The sequence below is a fragment of the Schistocerca nitens genome, chromosome 8 (assembly GCF_023898315.1).
Source record: "Schistocerca nitens isolate TAMUIC-IGC-003100 chromosome 8, iqSchNite1.1, whole genome shotgun sequence".
Classification (NCBI taxonomy): Eukaryota; Metazoa; Arthropoda; class Insecta; order Orthoptera; family Acrididae; genus Schistocerca; species Schistocerca nitens.
Genome location: NC_064621.1, coordinates 131,903,291 through 131,929,015, shown reverse-complemented (window position 1 = coordinate 131,929,015; position 25,725 = coordinate 131,903,291). Strand labels below are relative to the sequence as shown.

General features: G+C 44.7%; 1 protein-coding gene across 1 annotated transcript in view; it reads right to left on the bottom strand.

The window, feature by feature from the left end:
* Window positions 1-25,725, bottom strand: part of LOC126198968 (semaphorin-2A-like) — a 747,394-nt gene that overhangs the window by 9,530 nt on the left and 712,139 nt on the right. Inside the window, exons 9-12 of the mRNA XM_049935625.1 lie at window positions 21,413-21,577; window positions 21,205-21,329; window positions 16,600-16,751; window positions 12,027-12,218 (exon numbers count right to left, since the gene is read on the bottom strand). Coding sequence (XP_049791582.1) covers window positions 12,027-12,218; window positions 16,600-16,751; window positions 21,205-21,329; window positions 21,413-21,577 — 634 coding nt within the window. The remainder of the gene's footprint in view (window positions 1-12,026; window positions 12,219-16,599; window positions 16,752-21,204; window positions 21,330-21,412; window positions 21,578-25,725) is intronic.

The following is a 25,725-nucleotide window of genomic DNA, read 5'->3' as shown; positions in this document are numbered from 1 at the left end:
ACGCAGTCGCCATCCTGAATTGCTCTTCAACAATGGGAAGCAAGAAGGTACTTAAAACATCAATGTAGACATGTGCTGTGATAGTGTCATGCTAAACAACTAGGAGTGCAAACCCCCTCCATGAAAATCACGACCACACCACAACACCACCGCCTCCGACACTGTTCGCACTACACACGCTGGCAGATGACGCACACCAGGCATTCGCCATACCCACAGCCTGCCATCGGTTGGCCACATTGTGTACTATGATTCGTCACTGCACTCAACGTTTTTCCACTGTTCAATCTTCCAATGTTTACGCTCCTTACACCAAGCGAGGCGTCGTTTGGCATTTACTGGCGTGGTGTGTGGCTTATCAGCGGCCGCTGGACCGTGAAATCCAAGTTTTCGCATCTCCCGCCTAACTGTCATAGCACTTGCAGTGAATCCTGATGCAGTTTGGAGTTGCTCTGTGATGGTCTGGATGGATGTCTGCCTATAACACATTACGACCCTCTTCAACATCGGCGGTCTCTGTCAGTCAACAGACGAGGTCGGCCTGTACGCTTCACGTTTCCAGTTCACTGTCACATCGGAAACAGTGGACCTAGGGATGTTTAGAAGTGTGGAAATCTCGCGTACAGACGTGTAACACACATCCAATCACCTGACCACGTTCGAAGCCGCGAGTTCCGCGGAGCGCCCCCGTACGCTCTCCAACGATGTCTAATGACTACTGAGGTCGCTTATATGGAGTACTTAACAGTAAGTGGCAGCACAATGCACGTAATATGAAAAACGTATGTTTTGGGGGGGTCTCCGGAGACTTTTGACCACATAGTGTGTGTGTCTCATGCCTTGTCTGACTCTCGCCACAAATGCTAATCTTTCTTAACGTTTGGTCATCTGAAGCACCCACTCCCGTCACGTTTCTGGTCGGTTTTGCATATACCATAAATCTTAACGAAATAGTCGATGATGAGTCGAGGCAGTCCCCTTATTTGAAACGATATCTATCTGGTGTATGTATGGCAGATTCCACTAAACGTAGAAGAATGTATTCAGAATGAGATTTTCACTCTGCAGAGGAGTGTGCGCTGACATGAAAAACTACCTGGCAGATTAAAACTGTGTGGCGGACCGAGACTCGAACTCGGGACCTTAGCCTTTCGCGGGCAAGTGCTCTACCGACCGAGCTAACCAAGCACGATTCACAGCTGTACTTCCGACAGTACCTCGTCTCCTACTTTCCAAACTTCACAGAAGTTCTCCTGCAAACCTTGCAGAACTGGCACTCCTGGAAGAAAGGATATAGAGCACTTGCCCGCGAAAGGCAAAAGTCCCGATTTCGAGTCTCGGTCCGGCACACAGTTTTAATCTGCCAGGAAGTTTCGTAGAAGAGTGTAAGTTAATGCAGATGAGTTGGAAAAACAACCCTGTAATATTCGTAAACAGTACTATTAGTTGTGTTCCGCTTGACACGGTCACGTCATACGATCTAGGCGTTATGCTGCAAAGCGATATCAAGTGGAATAAGCACGTAATGTTGGTTATAGCGAAGACGAATAGTCGATTTCGGATTATTTGGAGAATTCTAGTGTACCTTGTCTAGTGCAGCCCATTTCTGAGTACCTTTCGGATATTTTGGATCCCCACTTGGTCTGATTATAGGAAGACATCGAGCCAATTCAGAGGCGTCTTCTACATAAGTTAGCGATAGTTTCGAACTGCACATGAGTATTATGGAAATGCTCCGTGAACTCAAATAGGAATCCCAGGAGGGAAGACGACGTTCTTTCCTTGAATCATTACTGAGAAAATAAATCTGCAGTTGCGGCTGACATTAGAAAGATTACACTGTCGCCAACGTACATTTCACGTAAGGACCGTGAAGACAAGAGAAGAGAAATTAGGTCTGGAATGGATGCATACACACAATCGATTTTCCCTCGCTCCACTTGTGAGTAGAATAGGCAGGGAGGACTGGCAGTGATATAAGGTACCCTCCGCCATGCACCGAATGGTGGATTACGGATTATTTATGCAGATGTACCTGCAGATACTATACTGTCTAAAATGCAATCGTTTTCTGTAAGTCGCATTTCCACTTACTTTATCACAGTCCTCTTCAGTGAGTTCGTGTGTAATATAGGGAGATTATAATCTAACTTCCTGACGACAGTGCGAGCATTGAAAATGGAGTAATGGAGTACAATTTCGAATATGGAGAAAAAGAAGAGCTAAAACTATTCACATTACGAACGGCAAGTGGTGATATTTCCTTTCACTGATTTAGAAAAATCTTAAATCTAAATATAGTTCCAGTGCCTTTACAACTGAACAACTTCGCTCGATGTATCATACAAACTATAGGCTTCAATTACGCCACAATAGGAGACTGGATACATCAGTACCTGCATTTTAGAGGCATGGGGTCAAGAATAGATGATGGTGTTTGAAGTGTGAAATGTTAATGCAGATAAATGAAAGAAATCTAACGCAGTCAGCTTCGATGCGTGATACGGGCTGAGAAAGTATCCACTGATTTTGTTGTACAGGGTGAAGTCTAAATCCACCGGAAAATTTTCGGAACTTGTTCAGCGATTCTTTCTGAGTATTTTGGTATGACGTTCACGTGGTCTCCGGTGCATCGTTACTGAGCAACAGTGTAGTTATGATCTACGCAGTAACCCCACTTACCTTCGCTTCGGTGGAAACACCTTCATAACAGCGAAAGATCCTGTGAAATGCACTCACCAAAAAGTACACCACAAAACACGGACTCTGCAAAAGCCCTCAGATGAAATACATACTCTGTGATGTCGCTGCAGGAATAGCTCTTCACAGTGTCGTTGTCACGTTCTTCCACTGCCTTCACTGAACCGATACATGATATGCATATTGCCCAGTTCTTCATCAGTTAGCGAATCCAGCCCGTTGTGCATCTATGTAAACGTGTAACTAATACTGCCGGAAACACAAACCCAGGGCAGAACCGAGCAGTACCGAAAGCAAACCAGAGCGCTGAGAGGAAGGGGGCGTTACTGTCGTCGGCACCAGGTATCGTGTGTGAATGAAACAAATAAGAGATACAGCATACACGGTCAGCATCTGCAGTACCATTTGCTGAGTACCACAAACATTTTTCAATCAAATACGGGAAAAAGACAAATGGAGGTAAGAAATCAAATGAAATACAATTATTTTGTAATGATCCACCGGTGAAGATGTGTCCCTTGTGCAATAAAAAAACTCAGAAAATTTTCCCTGAGAACTTCCTAACCTTTTCCGGTAAAGTTCAAATTCACCCTATATTAAAGGACGGATTATGTTGTTTAAAATACAAAATATAAAGATTTTGCACTTTAGTTTTTCTTGTGGTTCCTTAGCAGAACAACTGAAACAAATCTGTTTCCTTCTACCCGGTGGTCCATCTGAAGTTTCGGATGAGATTATATCGAAAACTATAAATCGGGTAAAAATAGTGGGTAAGACAAGTTCGTAAGCTCAAACGGGGACATCAAATGACACTACACGTGGCCCCCAGCCCCCGCCCGCTTGAATGGGTATGGGGACAACTTTTAAATCTTAAATGGAAACACCCATTTGTTATTGCAGATTCGGATTCTCCATAAGACAGTAATCAATTTTCGTCTGAAACATTTTTTTAAACCATTGACAGATGGCGCTGAAATCGAGAAAAACTAGAATTGGGGAAGAACTCCGATTTATTTAAAATGATCCGAGAAAGTTGCATCAAATCGATATAAAATGTGCACCAATTCTTTCATTCATTTTCAACCATTTTCAAGATAATCTCATCCGATACTTCAGATGGACCACTCTGTATGTATCATATTTCCACGAATGTCTTCCCCCTGTGTAACTCACGTTTTTTTTTTTTTTCAAGTGAAATTTTGGAAGGTAAATATCCATCGCCCTGGCGACAAGGTGGCCTGTAAAGACAGCGTAGTATCTGAAATACGGCAAGGGGAAACAGGGAAGGAAAGAAGAGGAGGAAGAGAGAGAGAGAGAGAGAGAGAGAGAGAGAGAGAGAGAGAGAGACGAGGGGGAGAAGAGGGGGGAGAGAGATACAGTCCACGTTGAAGAAGCACGTGTGCTGGTGTTTTCATAAATCGATACTCAAAAATGACGATAAACCCAAACTTGGATATAAACCCGCCTCACTGGAGGTAGTATACGGTCTACAGAGGATGGGTGTCAAGAAAAAGTGGGGATTATTGAAATATGTGATGCAGTGGCAGACAAAGACGGAACTTTCAAAAAATCAGCTTGCCAGCTCAGGCATTCGATTTCCTTACTTGATTAATACAGAGTTGTTGAAAAGTACCCCGGGATTTCAGAACTGCGTGGAAATTACAAGAGACACAGACAAATCAGATGTATCAGTGGACAGAATATCTCACCAAGTTTTTAAATCAGTATGAGCACCGTCTGTGACGCAGACGTCAGTCAAGGCGGAAGAGCACGTGGGTGAAATTCCGCCCAGAAAAGCGCAAGGATAGCGGCCCGCTTTGGAAATCTGTTCGTTGAGTTGCATGCCTGCAGGCGCAATCTAAATCGTTGCGACCATTTGGAGCAGCTGATTTGTCATATGTTCTGGCACACCGGTCCCTTGTCGCGCGCTCTGCAACTTTACCACGGGGCGTATTACATATTGAAACTTGGAAAAGTGTCGTATACATTTGATGTGCGGCATGTTTTCTATATGTCTTGTTTTCGCGCATTCGTCCTCTCAATCCTCGGAGGTAATTACGATACGTAAAGCGGAGTAGAGGAGTTTTCGAGGTTATGTAAACTAGCCGGTTGCTACCTGATGATGGGTCTAAACTCTAACCGGCCAAACCCACTTAATAATAAAGAAATACCGGCTGAAAAAAAGCACTGTTTCTTTGCTTCTCAACCATAAACAGAACAAAACTTTTAGATCTATTAGATTGTAAGTAGGCTGTTTAGGTTTTTTTTTTTTATTGGTAACGCCACCTCTGTATCAAAATCACTGGCTGTGCTGTGTGCAGTCTGTGGCTGCTTTGCATTGTTGTAATACTCGCCATTGTAGTGTTAGGCAGCTGGCTGTGAACAGCGCGTAGCGTTGCGCAGTTGGAGGTGAGCCGCCAGCAGTGGTGGATGTGGAGAGAGAGATGGCGGAGTTTTGAAATTTGTCATGAACTGCTATATATATTATGACTATTCAGGTAAATACATTGGTTGTTCTCTATCAAAATCTTTCATTTGCTAACTATGCCTATCAGTAGTTAGTGCCTTCAGTACTTTGAATCTTTTATTTAGCTGGCAGTAGTGGCGCTCGCTGTATTGCAGTAGCTTGAGTAGCGAAGATTTTTGTGAGGTAAGTGATTTGTGAAAGGTATAGTTTAATGTTAGTCAGGGCCATTTTTTGTAGGGATTTTTTTTTGAAAGTCAGATTGCGTTGCGCTAAAAAATACTGTGTGTCAGTTTAAGCTCAGTTCTGTATAAATTGTTCAAAAACGGGACGTTTCAAGATGAATTTCAGTTTTGCTTCACGAAAGATAAAGGATCAAAGATGCAGTTACAAATGATAACAGAAATAACATTTCGGAAAACTCAAGACATCTCACAGGACTGGTTGAGCTACGAAAAGCATTTTACAAAGGGAAGTGGTACAAAATGTTTGAATTCCTCATGAATATAAGTACAAGCTACAGGGAAAGACGGGTAATGCACTCCAGCCTGGGCAGCAACCAAGAAGGAAGAACAAATTACGGAAGACCGTGCCGGAACTGATGGCGTCTCACTGTGTTGGGAGTTCTGCTCAACCTTGGATGATCATCGTTGGCGGGTATGACGGCGGCCTGGAGAGAGGTCCCATTCTTCCAGTGCTTTGGAGAGGCACAGCGCTGCTACTCCTGGAGTTGTGGTGTGGGGATAGTATCGCGTTGACATTTGTCAATATGACAAAGCTCGCTCACACATGGCACAAGTGTCTAAGAACTGTCTTTGTGATGCTGAGGTACACTCAAGACAGCAAGTTACCCAGATCTGCCCCGATAAAACACGTGTGAGATCAGCTCGGACGGCAACTATTTCACAGTGTCAGTATCCATGATATCAAGAACTAGTTGCAACAGTTGTGGACCAGATTGCCTGACGAGAAGCTAAGGTAGTTTTCTGTTACCCTTCCCACTTAAATCAGGTATGCATGCAGGCGAGATGAGTTACAACGTGAGCTTGATAAGTGGACAAGTACTACTTTGTTTCTTGTAAGTTTCACTCGATGTTATAATCAGAGCAACAACGTCACATACCCTCTCAACCTATAAAGGTCAGTTTCGGTTAGTCGTCCCTTTTCGGATGCTTTTTTTTCGGGGAATATATTTCGTGTGCCTCATTTGTTATGGCCACCCTGTATAAAACAATGAACAGTGATCCTTAGGAACATACTCGTATGTATCAAAGCTACCGCAATCCGCTAAAACAGGTCTTAGCCATTCACTCAAATAATTTCTGTTCCACATTGCAAAGGGTGCCGGAGGACAACGAAATGTTTGTGAACACAATTCAGGACCATTACAATGGTCTAAATATTTCCTGAATTTGTTACCAAGTACGAGTATCCTCCTAGGTTAAGACCTCAGTATTATTTGTTACATCTTTCAACCCTTAGTTACCCCATACTTAATACATATTTTGCTTCTTCTAACACCAGCCTACTTGTTTCCTTATGCCTTACTAGATAAGGAAACGTCGAGATAGGCGACAAACTGAAAATGAGCTGGACACGAATTTGATACGAGTTGGGTTCAATTCTTAGTCTGAACGTCTATCATTTTTTTAGGCTATGTTCAGGCAAGTAGCGCCCGGAGTCTGATAAATTTAGTGCGGAACGTTGTGCTCCAATTAGTCCACTTAGCCGGCACTCAAGGCACCCATCGAGCAGCGAAAGTAGACTACGCAGCTGAGGCCGCGGGTCCCGTTTCCCATGCACCACCACGTCGTTGTGGGAATCCTTGGAGAGGTGTTGGCTTTTTTCATATCGAAAACGGCTTTGATTACTTCTTGACATTACATCGGGTTTTGAAACTGATAATTATAAAAATTTTAAGAAGAGAATAAAAAGAGGATAGGAAAGGTTAGTGTTGGAGATAGTCGTGCTTTCACCGGCGCTGCTCGGGGAAGCTGTCTCCGAATGTACGAGTATCGACGAACCCGACGTCCGCGGGCAGTCCATCCCGTTGTTAGTTTAAGAAGCGAGGTAATTCGCGTTTCGGATGTCACTGTTCGAATATCTAAGACTTTTTAGGGATTTTTATACTATACGTGCGTTAGTTACCTAGATTACTTGTGTTACAGTTTACAGTCTAATTACAGTTTTAACGTGGCACCTGGTACAAAAATCGATCAAAATCTGGCCTACTTAATCTACTGACATGTTTCTATTCCACTTTATCAGTGTGTTACTAATTCTGCATTTAGTGTCGTTTACTTTGTGTTTCCTTGTCGTTATATGTGTGTTAATTTGCTACAGTACTAGTGTTGTATTTTTTCTATGCTACTTTAGTCCAATTACAGGTCTAAATATACGTTTTACGTGGTTTCTGGTAAAATATCCGGTCACAAACTAACCTATTTAAGCTCTTAACAGCTTTCTAATATAATTTGTCTGTGTACTAATATTTGATCTTTTACTGTTGTGTGTGTGTTACGTGAATTTTATTCTTCGTTGGTCTCACCGTTGGTGTTAGTGTAAGAGGGGTCTCATGTGCTGGAGTCTTTATCTGAACTAACCCATTCTTTTCTCTCTCATCTAACTCGCTGCCGAAAACGTCTCATTTGTTTACAGACAGCGTGTTCAATTTTGCAGATCTGATTTGGGTGTTTAACACGTGCTGGAAAGTAATGCCTCCGAGTTCTTGAGGTGAGAACTCGTAAAGTTTTCTTTTTTTTCCAGGCCGGCATGCGCTGTTGCCATTTTTCGGGGTGCACTCAACCTCTTGATGCCCGTTGAGGAGCTGCTCGACCGAATAGTAGCGGCTTCGGTCAAGAATACCATCATAACGACCGGGAGAGCGGTGTGCTGGCCCCAGGCCCCTCCTATCCGCATCCTCCACTGAGGATTGCACGGCGGTTGGATGGTCTCAGTAAGCCACTTGTGGCCTGAAGACGGAGAGAGTGCTTTTTTTTTAATAAAAGGAAGTTTATTACCATTCTACATCTTTATTCTACATGTCAGTATATTTTTTCTCAACATAGTCATCCTAGCAACGGACACATTTCCCCCAACGAGAAGCCAGTTGGTTCATACTGTCATTTTCGAAAGTCTGACCTTATTGGCGCAGCCACAACCTCACTTCTGTTTGCACCGCTTCATCACCATCTTAGTAAAGTCCTCTGAAATGTTCTTTAAGTTTTGAAAAGCGATGAAAATCGGATGGGGCCAAGTCGGGGCTGAATGAAGGATGACCAACAACAGTCAACCCAAGACGTCTCATTGCTGTAGATGTCGCAGCGCTCGTGTGCACTTTGACATTGTCATGCTGAAAGTCAGAGTGCTCCATGTGTGAACGAACGATTTCTGCCCTTGGACACTCAGTTACAGCAAACTGTTTGCACGCACCGACGTAGTTACGTTACACACCGCCATGTTACACGCTACACTTCGCAGCGCTGTACCAGCAGAAGGCTGTTACTTGCGTCAGCGTAGCGGAAAAACCGACAGAGTAAAAATGTATGCAACTAGTAATACGCATGAAATGTAATATCTTAACCGGAATTGAGAACAGAACACAATATTTGGAAGCATTACTATTCGGCGCGTCCTCGCAGTTCTTATTTGTCTGCGTCCCTGAGTGTTGCTTGTACAGGGTGTTTCAAAAATGACCGGTATATTTGAAACGGCAATAAAAACTAAACGAGCAGCGACAGAAATACACCGTTTGCTGCAATATGCTTGGGACAACAGTACATTTTCAGGCAGACAAACTTTCGAAATTACAGTAGTTACAATTTTCAACAACAGATGGCGCTGCAAGTGATGTGAAAGATATAGAAGACAACGCCGTCTGTGGGTGCGCCATTCTGTACGTCGTCTTTCTGCTGTAAGCGTGTGCTGTTCACAACGTGCAAGTGTGCTGTAGACAGCATGGTTTATTCCTTAGAACAGAGGATTTTTCTGGTGTTGGAATTCCACCGCCTAGAACACAGTGTTGTTGCAACAAGACGAAGTTTTCAACGGAGGTTTAATGTAACCAAAGGACCGAAAAGCGATACAATAAAGGATCTGTTTGAAAAATTTCAACGGACTGGGAACGTGACGGATGAACGTGCTGGAAAGGTAGGGCGACCGCGTACGGCAACCACAGAGGGCAACGCGCAGCTAGTGCAGCAGGTGATCCAACAGCGGCCTCGGGTTTCCGTTGGCCGTGTTGCAGCTGCGGTCCAAATGACGCCAACGTCCACGTATCGTCTCATGCGCCAGAGTTTACACCTCTATCCATACAAAATTCAAACGCGGCAACCGCTCAGCGCCGCTAGCATTGCTGCACGAGAGACATTCGCTAACGATATAGTGCACAGGATTGATGACGGCGATATGCATGTGGGCAGCATTTGGTTTACTGACGAAGCTTATTTTTACCTGCACGGCTTCGTCAATAAATAGAACTGGCGCATATGGGGAACCGAAAAGCCCCATGTTGCAGTCCCATCGTCCCTGCATCCTCTAAAAGTACTGGTCTGGGCCGCCATTTCTTCCAAAGGAATCATTGGCCCATTTTTCAGATCCGAAACGATTACTGCATCACGCTATCTGGACATTCTTCGTGAATTTGTGGCGGTACAAACTGCCTTAGACGACACTGCGAACACCTCGTGGTTTATGCAAGATGGTGCCCGGCCACATCGCACGGCCGACGTCTTTAATTTCCTGAATGAATATTTCGATGATCGTGTGATTGCTTTGGGCTATCCGAAACATACAGGAGAGGGCGTGGATTGGCCTCCCTATTCGCCAGACATGAACCCCTGTGACTTCTTTCTGTGGGGACACTTGAAAGACCAGGCGTACCGCCAGAATCCAGAAACAATTGAACAGCTGAAGCAGTACATCTCATCTGCATGTGAAGCCATTCCGCCAGACACGTTGTCAAAGGTTTCGGGTAATTTCATTCAGAGACTACGCCATATTATTGCTACGCATGGTGGATATGTGAAAAATATCGTACTATGGAGTTTCCCAGACCGCAGCGCCATCTGTTGTGGAAAATTGTAACTACTGTAATTTCGAAAGTTTGTCTGCCTGAAAATGTACTGTTGTCCCAAGCATATTGCAACAAACGGTGTATTTCTATCGCTGCTCGTTTAGTTTTTATTGCCGTTTCAAATATACCGGTCATTTTTGAAACACCCTGTAGTATATATGTGGTAATTTCTGATCTGTTTTTATGTAATTGGCTGTACCGCTTGTTGTATCCGCGGACCCAACCGAATAGCGCTCGGGTCCTGCCGTCGCATCGCTTGCCACAGTTTCCCGTTGCGACCGCCGGCGGCGCATGGCTTTGCCGTCGACCGAAGACATTGCGCCATTGCTCAGCTCGGGCCTACAGCGCCCTCTGGCTACGCGATATAACAGGAGCGCTGGCCCCGAGTCAGGGAGTCGGGCAGACAGCTCGTTGCAGTCGACAGTGCCGTCGTTCGTTGTCTGGTTAGCTAGCTCGCTGTGTGATTCAGTATTGTATAGCGACTTAGGCCATGAATCAGGAATATTCTTTGGACAGTAATTGGAACTGTATCTACGGTACACTCTTCGCTGTCAATAAAGCTAAGTAACTGTTTTATACTAGCTGGCGCTTATTTGTCACTAATCGTTTTCCTGCCACCAGATTTTAGTCACAACCTGGCGACGTCCTACTCCATATCCAAATTATGGTTGCCACTCCCGGGCAGCCATAAAACCGCTGACAGTACATAACTACATGTTCAGCACATCCATATTCCCCACAGTGTCCGTGGTTTTCTAAAATCGGATAAAGCTGAATGCCGCGACAGTTGTTTTTAAAAAGGACGTGGCCAGTTCCTTTTCCGTATCCTTCTGCAACAAGTCCTGCAGTCGAAATAGTGTTTCCCTGAAGAGTCTGATCAAACGAAAAGAATCCCTGGTTACGGGACTGCTCAGAGTTTCGTCGACACAGTATAAACGGGAAATGGAATGAGATGTAGACTGTGCTTCCTTTCTGATGTATCTGTGTCATCCAATAGCGAGGTTGATACCCTGGGAAGTCCACCATCAACGACTGCTCAGATGGAAGTTAAGGGGGCCGCCAGCTTGGTCGCTGACGTAAAACCAGAGATAAAATGCGGCCGCCAGTCGAGTGCAGTATAGTCTCAAACCTCACTTACACCGTACTCTCGTTATATGTTGTGAGCATATGGCATTGGTAGCCGCGAGACCCCTCGCGGGGCGGTTCGGCCGCCGCTCCACAAGTTCTTTAACGCGACTACGGCGACTTGCGAGTGAATGAGGATGAATTGATGAAGAAAGACACACAACATCCAGTCATCTCGAGGCAGAGAAAATCCCTGACCCCGCCGGGAATCGAACGCGGGAACCCGTGCGCGGGAAGCGAGAACGCTACCGCATGACTACGAGCCGCGGACCGTACTCTCGTGATCTCGCTGTTTACTGGATTTCAAGAGGATTATGTTTTGGATTGCTGTTCTAAGGATTATTGTCGGATGTGGTTAACCCTGGACTATCAAGATTATTCTCTTGGTGCGTTCTACAGTTTTTTGGCGACCCTGCACGGATAGTGATTGTGAACTATAAGAATTGTGAAGTATCATGTGATTACAGTGTATCCACATTTCCTGTGTGGTGCTTAACAGTGTGCTGCACTAGCAGGTGTGAATGTTTCCCTAATATTATCCACAACGGAGATAAAATACTCGTGAGTAACGAAGAAAGACGGCCTGAGCAGTGAACAGCAAGCAGCTGCCGGAGGCGGAGGCACCGTCATTGTGGCAGGAACAAAGCTGCCTGGCCTGCTCACCTGTAGGCGATGTGGTAGCGGCCGCGCTCCTTGCTGTAGTGCGCCCAGGCGACGGGCTGGCTGAAGAGCGCGTCGGGCACGCGTGGGTAGCAAGCCAGGTGCACGCTCTGGCCCCACGTGACCGTCAGCCGCTTCTTGGACACGCTGCTGTCGCATACGCTGGCGCTCGAGTTGGTCACGTCCTGCAGCAGCCTGCAACGAGGAAACGCGACAGCGTGTAAACAACGGGCTCACCACCACAGCGTCGATTAGTTGCCTAAGAGTTAGTGGTACTTGTTGGTTGGTCGGTTGGTTGATTTGAGGGAGGGGACCGAACAGCGAGGTCATCGGTCTCATCGGATTAGGGAAGGATGGGGAAGGAAGTCGGTTGTACCCTTTCATCCCGGCATTTGCCTGATGTGATTTAGGGAAATCACGGGAAACCTAAATCAGGATGGCGGACGCGGGTTGGAGCCGTCGTCCTCACGAATGGTTCAAATGGTTCAAAAATGGCTCTGAGCACTATGGGACTCAACTGCTGTGGTCATAAGTCCCCTAGAACTTAGAACTACTTAAACCTAACTAACCTAAGGACAGCACACAACACCCAGCCATCACGAGGCAGAGAAAATCCCTGACCCCGCCGGGAATCGAACCCGGGAACCCGGGCGTGGGAAGCGAGAACGCTACCGCACGACCACGAGATGCGGGCCCCTCACGAATGCTTGTGGTACTTGTACGGTATGACAGAGTGACACTTGAGTGTATGTGCTGACATTTCTGAGGAGCCCAAGACAAGGTCGTTTCTTGCTTAAGTTATTCCCTGATGTCCTAACAGATGTCCTGTGATCCAGTCCCTTCTTCTTGTCAGTGCTTTCCATATCTTCCTTTCCTCGCCGATTCTGCAGAGAACCTCCTCAATCCTTACCCTATCAGTCCGCCTAATTTTCAGCATTCGTCTGTAGCACCAAATCTCAAATTTTTCGATTTCCTTCTGATCCATTTTGCCCACAGTCCATGTTTCACTATCATACAATGCTGAACTCCAAATGTACAAAAAAATGGTTCAAATGGCTCGGAGCACTATGGGACGTAACATCTGTGGTCATCAGTCCCCTAGAACTTAGAACTACTTGAACCTAACTAACCTAAGGACATCACACACATCCATGCCCGAGGCAGGATTCGAACCTGCGACCGTAGCGGTGGCGCGGTTCCAGACTGAAGCGCCTAGAACCGGACGGCCACACCGGCCGGCTCCAACTGTACATTCTCTGAAATTTCTTCCTTAAATTATGGCATATGTTTGATATTGGTAGACTTCTCTTGGCCAAGAATAGCATTTTTGCCAATTCTAACTCGCCTTTTATGTTCTCCTTTCTGCATCAATTATGGGATACTTTGATGCCTATGTAGCAGAATTCCTTAACTTTATACTGCGTAATCCCCAGTTCTGACGTTCAGTCGTCCGCTATGTTGATATCTGTTACTGTGGTCTTCCTTCGATTTAAACTCAATCCATATTTAGTACGCATGAAACTGTTCATTCCAATCTGTTACTTTGGTCTTTCTTCGATTTAAACTCAATCCATATTTAGTACGCATGAAACTGTTCATTTCAATCAGCAGATCCTGTAATTATTCTGTACTTTCACTGAGGACAGCAATGTCATCAGCTTATCTTATCACTAACATTCATTCACCTTGAATTTTAATCCCACTCTTGAACATTTATTTTCCTCATTGCTTCTTCGATGTATAAACCGAACTGTAGGGGAGAAAAAAATGGTTCAAATGGCTCTAAGCACTACGTGACTTAACATCTGAGGTCATCAGTCCCCTAGACTTAGAACTATTTAAACCTATCTAACCTAAGGACATCACACACATCCATGCGCGAGGCAGGATTCGAACCGGTGACCGTAGCAACAGCGCGGTTCCGGACTGTAGCGCCTAGAACCGCTCAGCCACAGCGGCCGGCTAGGGGAGAAATATTACATCCCTATCTTACACTCCTCTTAATCCGAAAATTTCGTTCTTAGTCCTCCACTCATTGTTCTCTCTTGGTTCTTGTACAGATCGTATATTACCCATCTTTCCCTACAGCTTACTCCTACTTCTCTCAGAATTTCGCTCACCTTGTACCATTTGACACTGTCGAACGCTTTTTCCAGGTCGGCAAATCCTATGACCGTGTCTTGACTTTTCTTCAGTCTTGCTTCCACTATCAACCGCAACTCCAGAGTTGCCTTTACCTTTCTTAAGGCCAAGCTGATAGTCATCTAACAGAGCCTCAAATTGCTGTTTCATACTTTTACATATTTTCCTTGCCAGCATGGATGCATGAGCTGTTCAGCTGATGTTACGATAATTCTCGCACATGTCGGCTCTTGCAATCTTGGGGATTGTGTGGATGATGTTTTTCCGAAAGTCTGGTGGTATATCGCTAGTCTGATACATTCTACACAGCAACGTGAATATTCGATTTGTTGGCAATTAGCCCAAATTTTACAAATTCCGCTGGAATGTTATCTGTCCCTTCGGCTTTTAAATTCCGATTCTAATACTGGATCCCCTAGCTCTTCTTTATTGGCTGTTGTTTCATCTTCTGTCACGTTATCAGACACGTCGTCCCCCTCACAGAGATGTTCAGTGTGATCTTTCTACCTATCTGCTCTCTCCTCCGCATTTAACAATAGAATTCCCTTTGCACTTGCCGGCCGCGGTGGCCGTGCGGTTCTAGGCGCTCCAGTCCGGAGCCGCGCTGCTGCTACGGTCGCAGGTTCGAATCCTGCCTCGGGCATGGGTGTGTGTGATGTCCTTAGGTTAGTTAGGTTTAAGTAGTTCTAAGTTCTAGGGGACTAATGACCACAGCAGTTGAGTCCCATAGTGCTCAGAGCCATTTGAGTCATTTGAACCTTTGCACTCTTATTGTTACCGGCCATGCTTTTAGTTTCACCGCAGGTTGTTTTGACTTTCTTATATGTGGAGTCAGTCTTTCCGACAATCAGTCTGTTTTCGATTTCTTTACATTTTTCATGCAGACATTTCGTCTTAGCTTCCTTTCAGTTCCTATTTGAAACTGGTAAATGAAAAATTAGCGTAGAAAGTGACTGATCAGTGTAAAATTGTAAATTTGTGGTTAGATCTTACGGGACCAAACAGCTTAGGTCATCGGTGCCTAAGCTTACACACTACTTAATCTAACTTAAACTAACTTACGATATGGACAGCACACACACCCATACCCGAGGGAGGACTCGAACCTCCGAAGGGGGGAGCCACGCGGACCGTGACAAGACGCCTCAGGCCGCGCGGCTACTCCGCGGGGCGACTGGTCAGTGTAGTCTCAACGTTTCAACATACATTAAAACTAATTCCTATTAAGATATGTAATACGAGGGTCACTCCAAAAGAAATGCACACTATCTTTTTAAAACTCCATCTTTTATTCTAAATGTTTGAAAGTTTTACAGTGTGTAGATACATACTTTGGGAACAATATTTTCATACCTCCTCATAATTTACATCCCTCTCAACTGCCTTACGCCATCTTGGAACCAGCGCCTGTATACCCGCACGGTAAAATTCTGGACCAACCTGTTGGAGCCACTGTTTGGCAGCGTGCACAAGGGAGTCATCATCTTCAAACCTTGTTCCACGAAGAGAGACTTTCAGTTTCCCAAAGAGATGATAGTCACACGGAGTCAGGTCGGGACTGTAAGGTGGGTGTTTTTCTTGTTTCTTTGTGAGCCACTGTCGACATCCTGGGAACCCAACTGTCACAAAACTTTTATAACGCCAACACTTTCAGTATTCTGCAAATATTTCCTTCCCCTATCCCAACGTAGCGTGACAATTCGTTCACTGTGATGCGTCTGTCAGCAGTCACCAGTTCGTTAACTCTCTGCACATTGTTTGGAGTGTGTGCAGTCTGCCGCTGCGAGGACAATCCTCAATATCGCCGTGCCCGCTTTCATCAGGTAACCTGCTTGCCCACCGACTAACTGTACTGCGATCGACAGCAGCATCTCCATACACCTTTTTCAACCGCTTGTGGATGTTTCCCACTGTCTCTTTTTCACAGCACAGGAATTCTATGACAGCACGTTGCTTCTGACGAACGTCAAGTGTAGCAGCGATCTTGAAGACATGCTCTGACGACGCCACTCACGGGAACAGGTTGAAAACAAGCGGGAAGGATGTATCTGCACACTGTAAAACTTTCACACATGCAGAAAATGAAAACAGTATTTTTACAAAAGTAATGCGTATTTCCTTTGGAGTGACCCTCGTAATACCGCTATGCTGTCAGCACACTCATACAATCTGGAGGCCATCCTACCTGTCCCAAGGAACTGCATCTGCAATCATTCACGTACGCGTCGACAGTGTGTGGGTGTGCGAAGTTACATTGTTATCTTACCACGTCTTCTGCGTGATTTGCTTTTTTTGTTAAGTAGCGTGTAATGTCATGAGTGTTAATTACAGTGTGAACACTCCAGAAAATGGCAGCTCGTTTACACGAGTTTAACAAGTGGTCGCCGGTTCTGCGTGTACCGCGAGCAGTCTGTGACAGCGCCGTGTGACTCACCCCTGCGTGTAGGGCTTGCAGGAGCTGGTGTCGCGGTCCCAGCCGCAGTAGGGGTCGTGCACGCAGCGCAGGCAGCTGTCGTAGCGCCGGTTGCACGTCACCAGGTCCACCTGGCGAACCCGCTGGTCCGACGACACGTACAGCGACTTCCGCTGCAACACGAGGTGTACGCTCTGTAAACAGCACACTCAGCAACGCAACGCTATACGTCTGACGTTAAAAAAAAATGGAAATGAGACTTAATGTAACAGATATTCGAAAGAACAAGCCTTCACTGTAAAACTACAGAGGTACAAAAGCCTGCAGTGCCACACAAACTATATTCTGAAATACTAGTAAGAAGAGTTCAAACAATCCCTGAAAAGACTCACGCCCGGTCTCACAGCTTTACTTCTGCCAATATCTCGTCTCCTACCTTCCAAACTTTACAGAAGCTCTCCTGCGAACCTTGCAGAACTAGCACTCCCGAAAGAAAGGATACTGCGGAGACATGGCTTAGCCACAGCCTGGGGGATGTTTCCAGAATGAGATTTTCACTCTGCAGCGGAGTTTGCGCTGATATGAAACTTCCTGGCAGATTAAAACTGTGTGCCCGACCGAGACTCGAACTCGGGACCTTTAGACCGGGCGTGAGTCGTGCTTCGGTAGCTCAGATGGCAGAGCGCTTGCCCGCGAAAGGCAAAGGTCCCGAGTTCGAGTCTCGATCGGGCACACAGTTTTAATCTGCCAGGAAGTTTCAATCCCTGAAAAGCTTGTTGCTGAGAAAGAGAACAGTTTGAGGAAACACAGCTCTTGTACAGATTGCTTGTTGTGACTGAGTAGGCTTTCCCGTCGCAATTCATGGCACGTTTAACGTGTTTGCAGGCGCACCCTAAAATAAGTTATATTTTAAGCTCCTACAGCAAACTATAGACTGCTTATTCATTATAATGACGATGTACATGGTGGAATAGTCTAGGGGCATGTCAGTATTGAATAAAGAAGAAGAAAAACGAGACTAACAAGATAACGAATGAAGTAAGTCACACAAATAGACCCAGCACTTATGTCACCTAATATGCATACAGGAAGTTGCAAGATCCCCTCGCTTCTAAACTGATACTGTTATTACTCAGCTTAGCCTCGAGTCCGTAGAGGGTGGTATATGTGACGTACAGTATGACTGGTCAGCATTTCCACCCTGAATTTGCGAGTGTAAGTCGGACCTTCCTTGATCCGCCTTCGTGGGTCGTGTCGTCGGATTTTCTCCTACCTGTGCGCGGTGCAGCTCTCGTAAATGTAGTCCCGTGCAGATTCTTCAATGGCGCATAGGATGTCTCTGTCGGTGGAAGCTAATTATCTGAAATTTCTGTCGGTCAACTTTGGGGTATCTATTTACTCGAAATTAACATTCAGAATGCCGTAATATCACTTTTATTCCTATTAGATCAATAATGAAACACTCATGTCACAAACTACTCGTAACCGAGAGCATGGCTACCATCGAACAAGACAGGAAGAGCTCTGAACGCCGACTGCCGACTATGGCGTGCAGTCCGTGTCTCTTACTAGTTTCGCCACAGTTCGTGGATTTCCGATGGAGTTCGTACTTACTAAGATATGCATTTGTTAATGAACGGGTGTAATTTTAACGAGGCAAAAATATGACAAATAGTTTTGGACATCCAGAGGCTCCTCCTAGTATTCATGTTGTCATAAATGACTTTAATTATTAAATATAAATAAACAAAATCGGTGACTTTGGCACCAAGATGGTGGTACTTCCCATCATGTATATTTCTCAGGCTAACGCTTGTTGCTACGGTCCAGCGCCGAGCCCAACCCCACTACGCGCGACGTATGGTCGCTTCGTCACCTAGCCAACGAGCGTGGGAAATGCTCTCCGATTCATGGCCGGCTACGGACTACAGCACTTCCTAACTATCGTGAATACATCAATAAGAGACGATAATTTATTAAAACTGGTAAAAATGTCTTCCTCACGTGAGAGGCACCTTACAAAGTGTAGAAAGTAACGCTACGTGACTGGGTGTCTATCAGTTGGATTCACATTGAGGTCGCCTGTACACTGAAAGGGATGACACGTTGTTGCCGATAAGTTGTCGGGAGCCATGGCTCAGATGGACTTTAAGGGGTTCTTTGCTAGTTAAACAGCCGCTAACTAAAGTTTTATACCAGCAACGTGTGCTGAATGTGTTTGTGTTTATATTCAAGGTGGCTAGTGAGGAAAAGTACAGGGATTAAGGAACTAACAAAAAAGTACGATGATATGCTATCCACAAGGTGGTCTGTATGTTGCTGCTCTGTCTCGTTCTCATGTACTAGACAACCGGAAGACGACGCAGTGCAACTTTAAACTGGTCCCACATATATTCAAATGGGCTCAGGTAACATAAACCGCACGCCATTCCATTTGGTTCATTCCCGTCACCTGAAGGAAGATGTTCACAAGATGGGTGCGACGTGATCGTGCACGATCGTCCTGCATTATCGCCAAAATGTTTAGCAGAGGTTTCCACAGTAGGTTTGAGGATCACATCCCGATATTGTTCAGCCCTCAAATTGTCCTCGATAGCGATGAGAGGCATCTGACATCCGCACATGATGCTGGCCCAAAATAAGGCCGACCTCCCTCCCTGCTCAACTCCAATGGCGCCTGGGCCCTTGCGCACTCTTCTACAAGAATCAACAGTCGTCACACATCAGTGATGAGGTTCCATGCCAGGTTTCCCCTTTCCCACCTTCTTCGCGCACTATTGTGAGGGGACACCTATGAGCAAAACTGTGGAAACGGTTGGGTACTATTTGTTTGGACACATCTTCTCATTTGGTTTAAAAAGCCAGTGTGCTGTTCTGTTTCATTGTCCTAGGTGTAGGATCGTCGTACGAGGCGCAGTTTGTAAGATGCTGGGCTTAGCCAGCACACCGCAAACCATCTTACTGTGTTTGGCGAAAGGTGCTTTATACACCAATGCCTCTCCTCCCTTTTCCTGTTCCAAGTCGTGAGTGGTTCGCGGGAAGAACGATTGCTGGTAATCCTCCGTGTGAACCCTAATCTCTAATTCTGCCCCGATGGCGTTTCGCCAAAATATAAGTAAGAGAAAGCAATTTGTTCGATGACTCTTTTGGAACGTCGCTAATTGAACTTTAACAGTAAACCACACCGTGATGCAGTAAGCCTCTCCTGCAGCTTCTGCCACTGGAATTTTCTCATTATCTCTGTGACGCTTCTGCGCTTACTAAATCAGCACATAGCGAAACGCACTGCTCTCCTTTGAATCTCTATGTCCATTGTCAGTCTTGTCTGGTAAAGGTCCCAGAGAAGAGCAATGTTCAAGTGCTGTTCGACCAAGGGTTTTTAAGCTACCTCGTTTATCGGATGACTACATTCCCTAATGATTCTACCAATGGATCTCAGTCTGGTATCTGCGTCATCTTTGATTAATTTTATGTGATAGTTTCATTTTAAATCGCTCCGTATGCACTTGTGTATGTGTATGCTTCCAGTGATTGTTCTGCAATCGTCGAATCATACAGCAATGGGGCTTTGTTCCTGTTAATGTTTAATACGTAACATTTATTATAAGGGTCGATTTCCAGTCACTGCACAAAGTGTCGATCCGCTGCAGGTCTTCCTGCATTTTGCTAGATTTTCACTTCCTTGGGGTACGCCCGAAGTTACTTTCACGTCTAAGGACTTCACTCTGTTGAGGATGACATGGTGTGTTCTGTTTGCTAGAAACTCTGCAGTTCAGTCACACAGGTGGTTTGATATTCCGTACGTTCCTATATCGTGCAGTAGGCGGTGACGCGAAACTGTATCGAACGAGTTCCTCAAGTGAAGGAACACGGCATCAACCCTTTGCGTCTCGACGACGAAAAGAGAGAGTTTGGGTTCGCAGGATCATTGTTCTCGGGAACCTTGCTGAGTCTTACAAAAGAGATTTTCAGTCTCCAGAAATTTCATAGCATTCGAGCATAAAACGTGTTCCAGAACTCTACAACAGGACGAGATCAGAGGTTTAGGTCTACAGTTTCGAGCATCTGTTCGTCGACCATTCCTGAAAACTTGAATGACTTACGATTTTACAATTTATTTGTAATGCTTCGCTCCTCCAGAGGCCCGTGGCACACTACTGTTGTAACAGGAGCATATTCTATTAGAATCGTATTTGCGCGGAACAGATCTTCCATGTTATTTTGTCTCTTGATAGCGCCTGAATGTTCAAATGACGTCGCTGTGGTGTATGCCAATTTGGAGCTGAACTTTGTGTGCTGACAACTGCTATTGCCGAGATGAAAATACAGTGACAGCGTAAACTTAACATGTGGCAGCTTGATACACTAAACAGAATGCACAGGCCGTGATGTCCCGTTCACGATTCCAAATACAATGCGCTTTACAGGACTGTATAGAGAATCCACGGGGCTGTACGTAGAGACTTCCTGTAGCGAAAAAGGGTAAAAAATAAATGCAAGTCCTGTCGCTCGTGCGAAACTCTTCTTGACATGTTTATAAAATGCTTTTCTACACGGAGCTGGAAAATAAAGATAGTCTTTATTCGTTATCTCATTGCATTGGTGTCCTCACTGGTTCTGCCTTACCTCTTTGGATATTTCCATGGCACGTATTGGTTCTCCCTTCATCAAGTCAAAGATGTCTATCAGGATGGAAGAGGACTCATCATTCCTGTCGTACCATTGCACAACCTTGTACACGTGGCCGGTATCTGAAACATCATAGTAGCTTGAGGCGTACAGGTGACAAAAATAAATAACTGTCAAATGTACGAGTCGAGAGCCGACCACTTACTGGTGCCGGCGTAGTAGACGATGTACTCGGCGAGGTCGACCTGGACGCGGTCCACGACGACGTGCGTGAAGAGCACGTCGCGCCTGTAGAACACCGGCTTCCCGTTCTCGTGGGCCACCGCCGAGTCCATCAGCGGGTGAGACCGGATGAAGTTGAGAACAGTGTCTGAAACACCCCGACAGCTGTTTCCACATGCTATTCGACAAATACTATCACCAGTGTCTCGTTATTACATAATAGCATTCATTTACACTGAAGCCTAATATCGTGTAGAGCCCCCGCGAGCAGGCAGAGGTGCCGCAGCACGACGTGGTATGAACTTGACTGACGTCTGAAGTAGTGATAGATGTGAATTGACACCATGAATCCTGGAAGGCTGTCTATGAATCCATAAGAATACGAGAGGGTGGAGATCTCTTCTGGCCAGCACATTGCACGGCATCCCAAATATGCTCATAAATGTTGATATCTGGGCAGTTTGGTGGCCAGCGGAAGTGTTAAAACTCAGACGAGTGTTCCTGGAGGCACTCTGTATAAATTCTGGACTTTTGGGGTTGTCACACGGTCCTGCTCGAAATGCCCAAGTCCGTCACAATGCACAATGGACATCAGTGGATGTAGGTGATCAGGCAGGATGCTTATGCACGTGTCACCTGTCAAAGCCGTATCTACATGTATCATGAGTCTCATATCACTCCAACTGCATACACCTCACACCATTACAGAGATTTCTCCAGCATGAACAGTCCCCTGAATACATGCAGGGTCCATGGATACATGTGATTGTCTCCATACCCGTACACGTCCATCCGCTCGATACAATTTGAAGCGAGATTCGCCCGACCAGACAATATGTTTCCAGTCATCAACAGTCCATTATCGGTGCTGACCAGCCCATGCGAAGCGTAAGGCTTTGTGCCGTGGTGTCATCAAGGGTACACGAGTGGGCCTTCGGCTCGCAAAGCCCGTATCGATGATTTTACGTTAAATGGTTCGCACGCTGACACTTGCTGATGCCCCAGCATTGAAATCTGCAGCAATTTGCGAAAGGGTTGCCCTTCAGAAATGATTCAAATGGCTCTAAGCACTATGGGACTTAATATCTGCGGTCATCAGTCCCCTAGACTTAGAACTACTTAAACCTAACTAACCTAAGGAGATCATACACATCCATGCCCGAGGCAGGATTCGACCTGCGACTGTAGCTGCAGCGCGGTTCCGGACTGAAGCGCTTAAAACAGCTCGGCCACAGCAGCCGGCGGTTGCACTTCTGTCACGTTGAACGATTCTCTTCATTCGTCGTTGGTCCCGTTCTTGCGAGATCTTTTCCCGACCACATCGCTGTCGGAGATTTAATGTTTTACCGGATTCCTGATATTCACGGCACACTTCTGAAATGTCGTGCGGGAAAATCCCCACTTCATCACTACCTCGGAAATACTGTGCCCCATCGCTCGTGCACCAACTATGACACCACGTTCAAACTCACTTAAATCTTGATAATCTGCCATTGTAGCAGCAGTAGCCGATCTAACAACTGCGCCGGGACACTTGTTGTCTTATATAGGCGTTGCCGACCGCAGCGCCGTCTTCTGCCACTCTACATATCTCTGTATTTGAATACGCATGCCTATACCAGTTTCTTTGGCGCTTCGGTGTATTTTGTTTCATCAGATCAGAGATTTTCTCATACTTTGTACCACAGTGTTATTCGTGCATTAGGGTTTAAATGCATCTTCTTTTTATCAATATTTCTATTGCTTGGCAGCAATACACCTGGATCTATTAGTAGCCAATTTCTTCATTTCTTCGTAATTATTGTCTCCTGTATTATGTACATCTTGTTCTGAAAATGGCAGCCGTCGGCTTCCGCGGGCTACCTTTCGTTGTAATGTTCCTTCCAGGACGTTTTGGAGCTGGTCGTGTCGTATTTCATGACCAATCCACACATGACTTCGTCACTCCATTGTTCTCCTAAATTCCCTTTCTTCTCCAGTTCTTTACAGGACTTCGTTGTTGGAAGTCTTACGTGTCCACTTTATGTTGAACACGCCTCTCCAGCACCATATTTCAGATGCTTTCATTTTAGTTTTACCTATTGTCCATGTGTCATAGCCGTAGAGTGCTACTCTTCAAGTACTCCTAACTACCCTTTTCTTCCCTTTATTAGCAGTGTTGTTCGATAAAAGCCTTTTCATCTCATTCGTGGATATTGCTTTTTATTACTACAAATCTTTGTTCTCTGTATTCTTTCCTTTTTTCCGTCATCACTTATCTTGCTTCCTAAACACGGCTATGTTGTTGACTTTTTTGGTTTTATTTTCTGTAATTTTTATATTCACTTCTTCTAATTCCTTGGAGTACACGAGTATTTCTGTGTTTCTTGAGTTAATATTAAAATTTTCCTCAGCCCTTAGTATTATATCCTTTGTAATTTACAAGGGTCTTTGCAGGTTTCTTTAACCTCGCAAACCTATGAAACTGTATTCTTTCTCCATTTATTTGGATGTCTTTACAGCATTCTTTACACTCTTTTATCTCATGTGCTATATAGATGTTGAATACGGACGGAGACACATTGAATTATTGTCTAAAGCTTTTCATAATTCTAGCTTCTTTATGTATATTTCTTACTATCGCTTCTCGTTGTTTGTATAATTCTTTAGTTAATCTTTTGCCTCTAGAGTCCAGTTCAGTCATTGTAATAATTTCCATTAGTTTGTTCCAGTGGACACGGCCGAATCGTTCCCTAAGATCTACAGATCCTATATAAATTTTCTGTTGATCCTAAGGCTTTCTTGAATTAGACCGTGAAGGCATAGGATAGATTCTCTTGTGCCTCTTCCTTCTCAGTACCTATACTGGTCTCCAGTTACGTTGGTTTTAATTTTGCTCTTAATGTTTCTGTGTGTTATTCTTGTTAATATTTTCAAGGTGTGAGTTAGAATGCTTAAAGTGCTGTGACCCTCCCATGTAACTGCTTTGTTCTTCTTTGTAATCATTATCATGATTCGTTATTTAAAGTCTACTAGGTTAACACCAGTTATATACGCATATCATGGATTAAGACATTTAATTACGTAATACTCTTAATTATAATATTACAGAACAGTAATGCTAATGCTACAAGTGTAAAGCTGCATAAATTAATAGATATTATCAGTGAAGTGATTAACGTTTCCTACGTACAAGATAATCTAAATACCACTGGCTTATTTTAGGATTACAAGAATTGTCCGAAATAAAGTAAAGTGCTTCAGAGGCATCCTTATGAATTACAGGTGTGCGTTCAACAGTAAGGACCGATGTTAATATTAGTTTGCGGGATCGGTAATTAGCTTTCTTTGGAGGCTACAAATGTAAATCAGTTCTTTGTGGATGCGATGGAGATCATCAGGAGACGAGTTTTTGGCACAAAAAAAGATTCGAGAGAGAGAGCATTCCTGAGAAAAACGTTACCGATAAAAATGCTATGGTCAAGAAACGATGATATAAAAGTTGTATGATTTACTTTTTCGTGTGAAAAGGGAAGCGCTTCTTACATTGCTGCAGGGCGTGGAGAGATGTTGAAGCTTCGCTACAATCTGTAACTCTGTGTTAAATTCCCTTTAAGTATTAAAGTAATATCACTCTTAACATCTCTGCTGAGGAACTGGAGTTTATGTTTTCCCCATTTAGGTTAAGGATGAACTTTAACAGTGTGTTTTGTGTCCACTGTTACGACGCACACAGAGCAACTCTGACATTCTCCAAAACTGTCCTCAAGACAGTTGGCTTTTTACTCAAATTTAAATGGAGGCCATAAGCATAATTTTCGTACTTAAAATGGAGCAGAACTGATGACACGTCAGTGACATACGATGCGAGGAGCGTTAGGAAGAAAAAATACATTCTATCTTTGGAAAAGAGTGATTAATATAATATTTACATATTTTTATTTTAGATCCAGTCACGTAGTTATGATAACAATCGTAATCGTTTCGGACACAGATTAGCTCTCATCATAAAAACAAGTGTACAGCATGAAAAGTATCGCACCTAAATCCGAACTCTTGGGGCCAGCCGATACTACCGATTCCCTTGCTACTTTGTAGTCTCAGACTTGACGTTTGTTTGATGAGATATCATATCCGAGTAAAACGTAGGCTGCTAAATTTGGCATATGGTCGTTAAATGTCGAAGTTAACAGTCTGCAAAGCTTTGTTGAAATGTACAAAGCGCACGATAAGCTCTTCTTGTTTGTTCTTGTCTGGCTTTAGGTCCTTTGCTGTTTTTATTTACATAGATGTTACTTCTACATCTACATCTACATC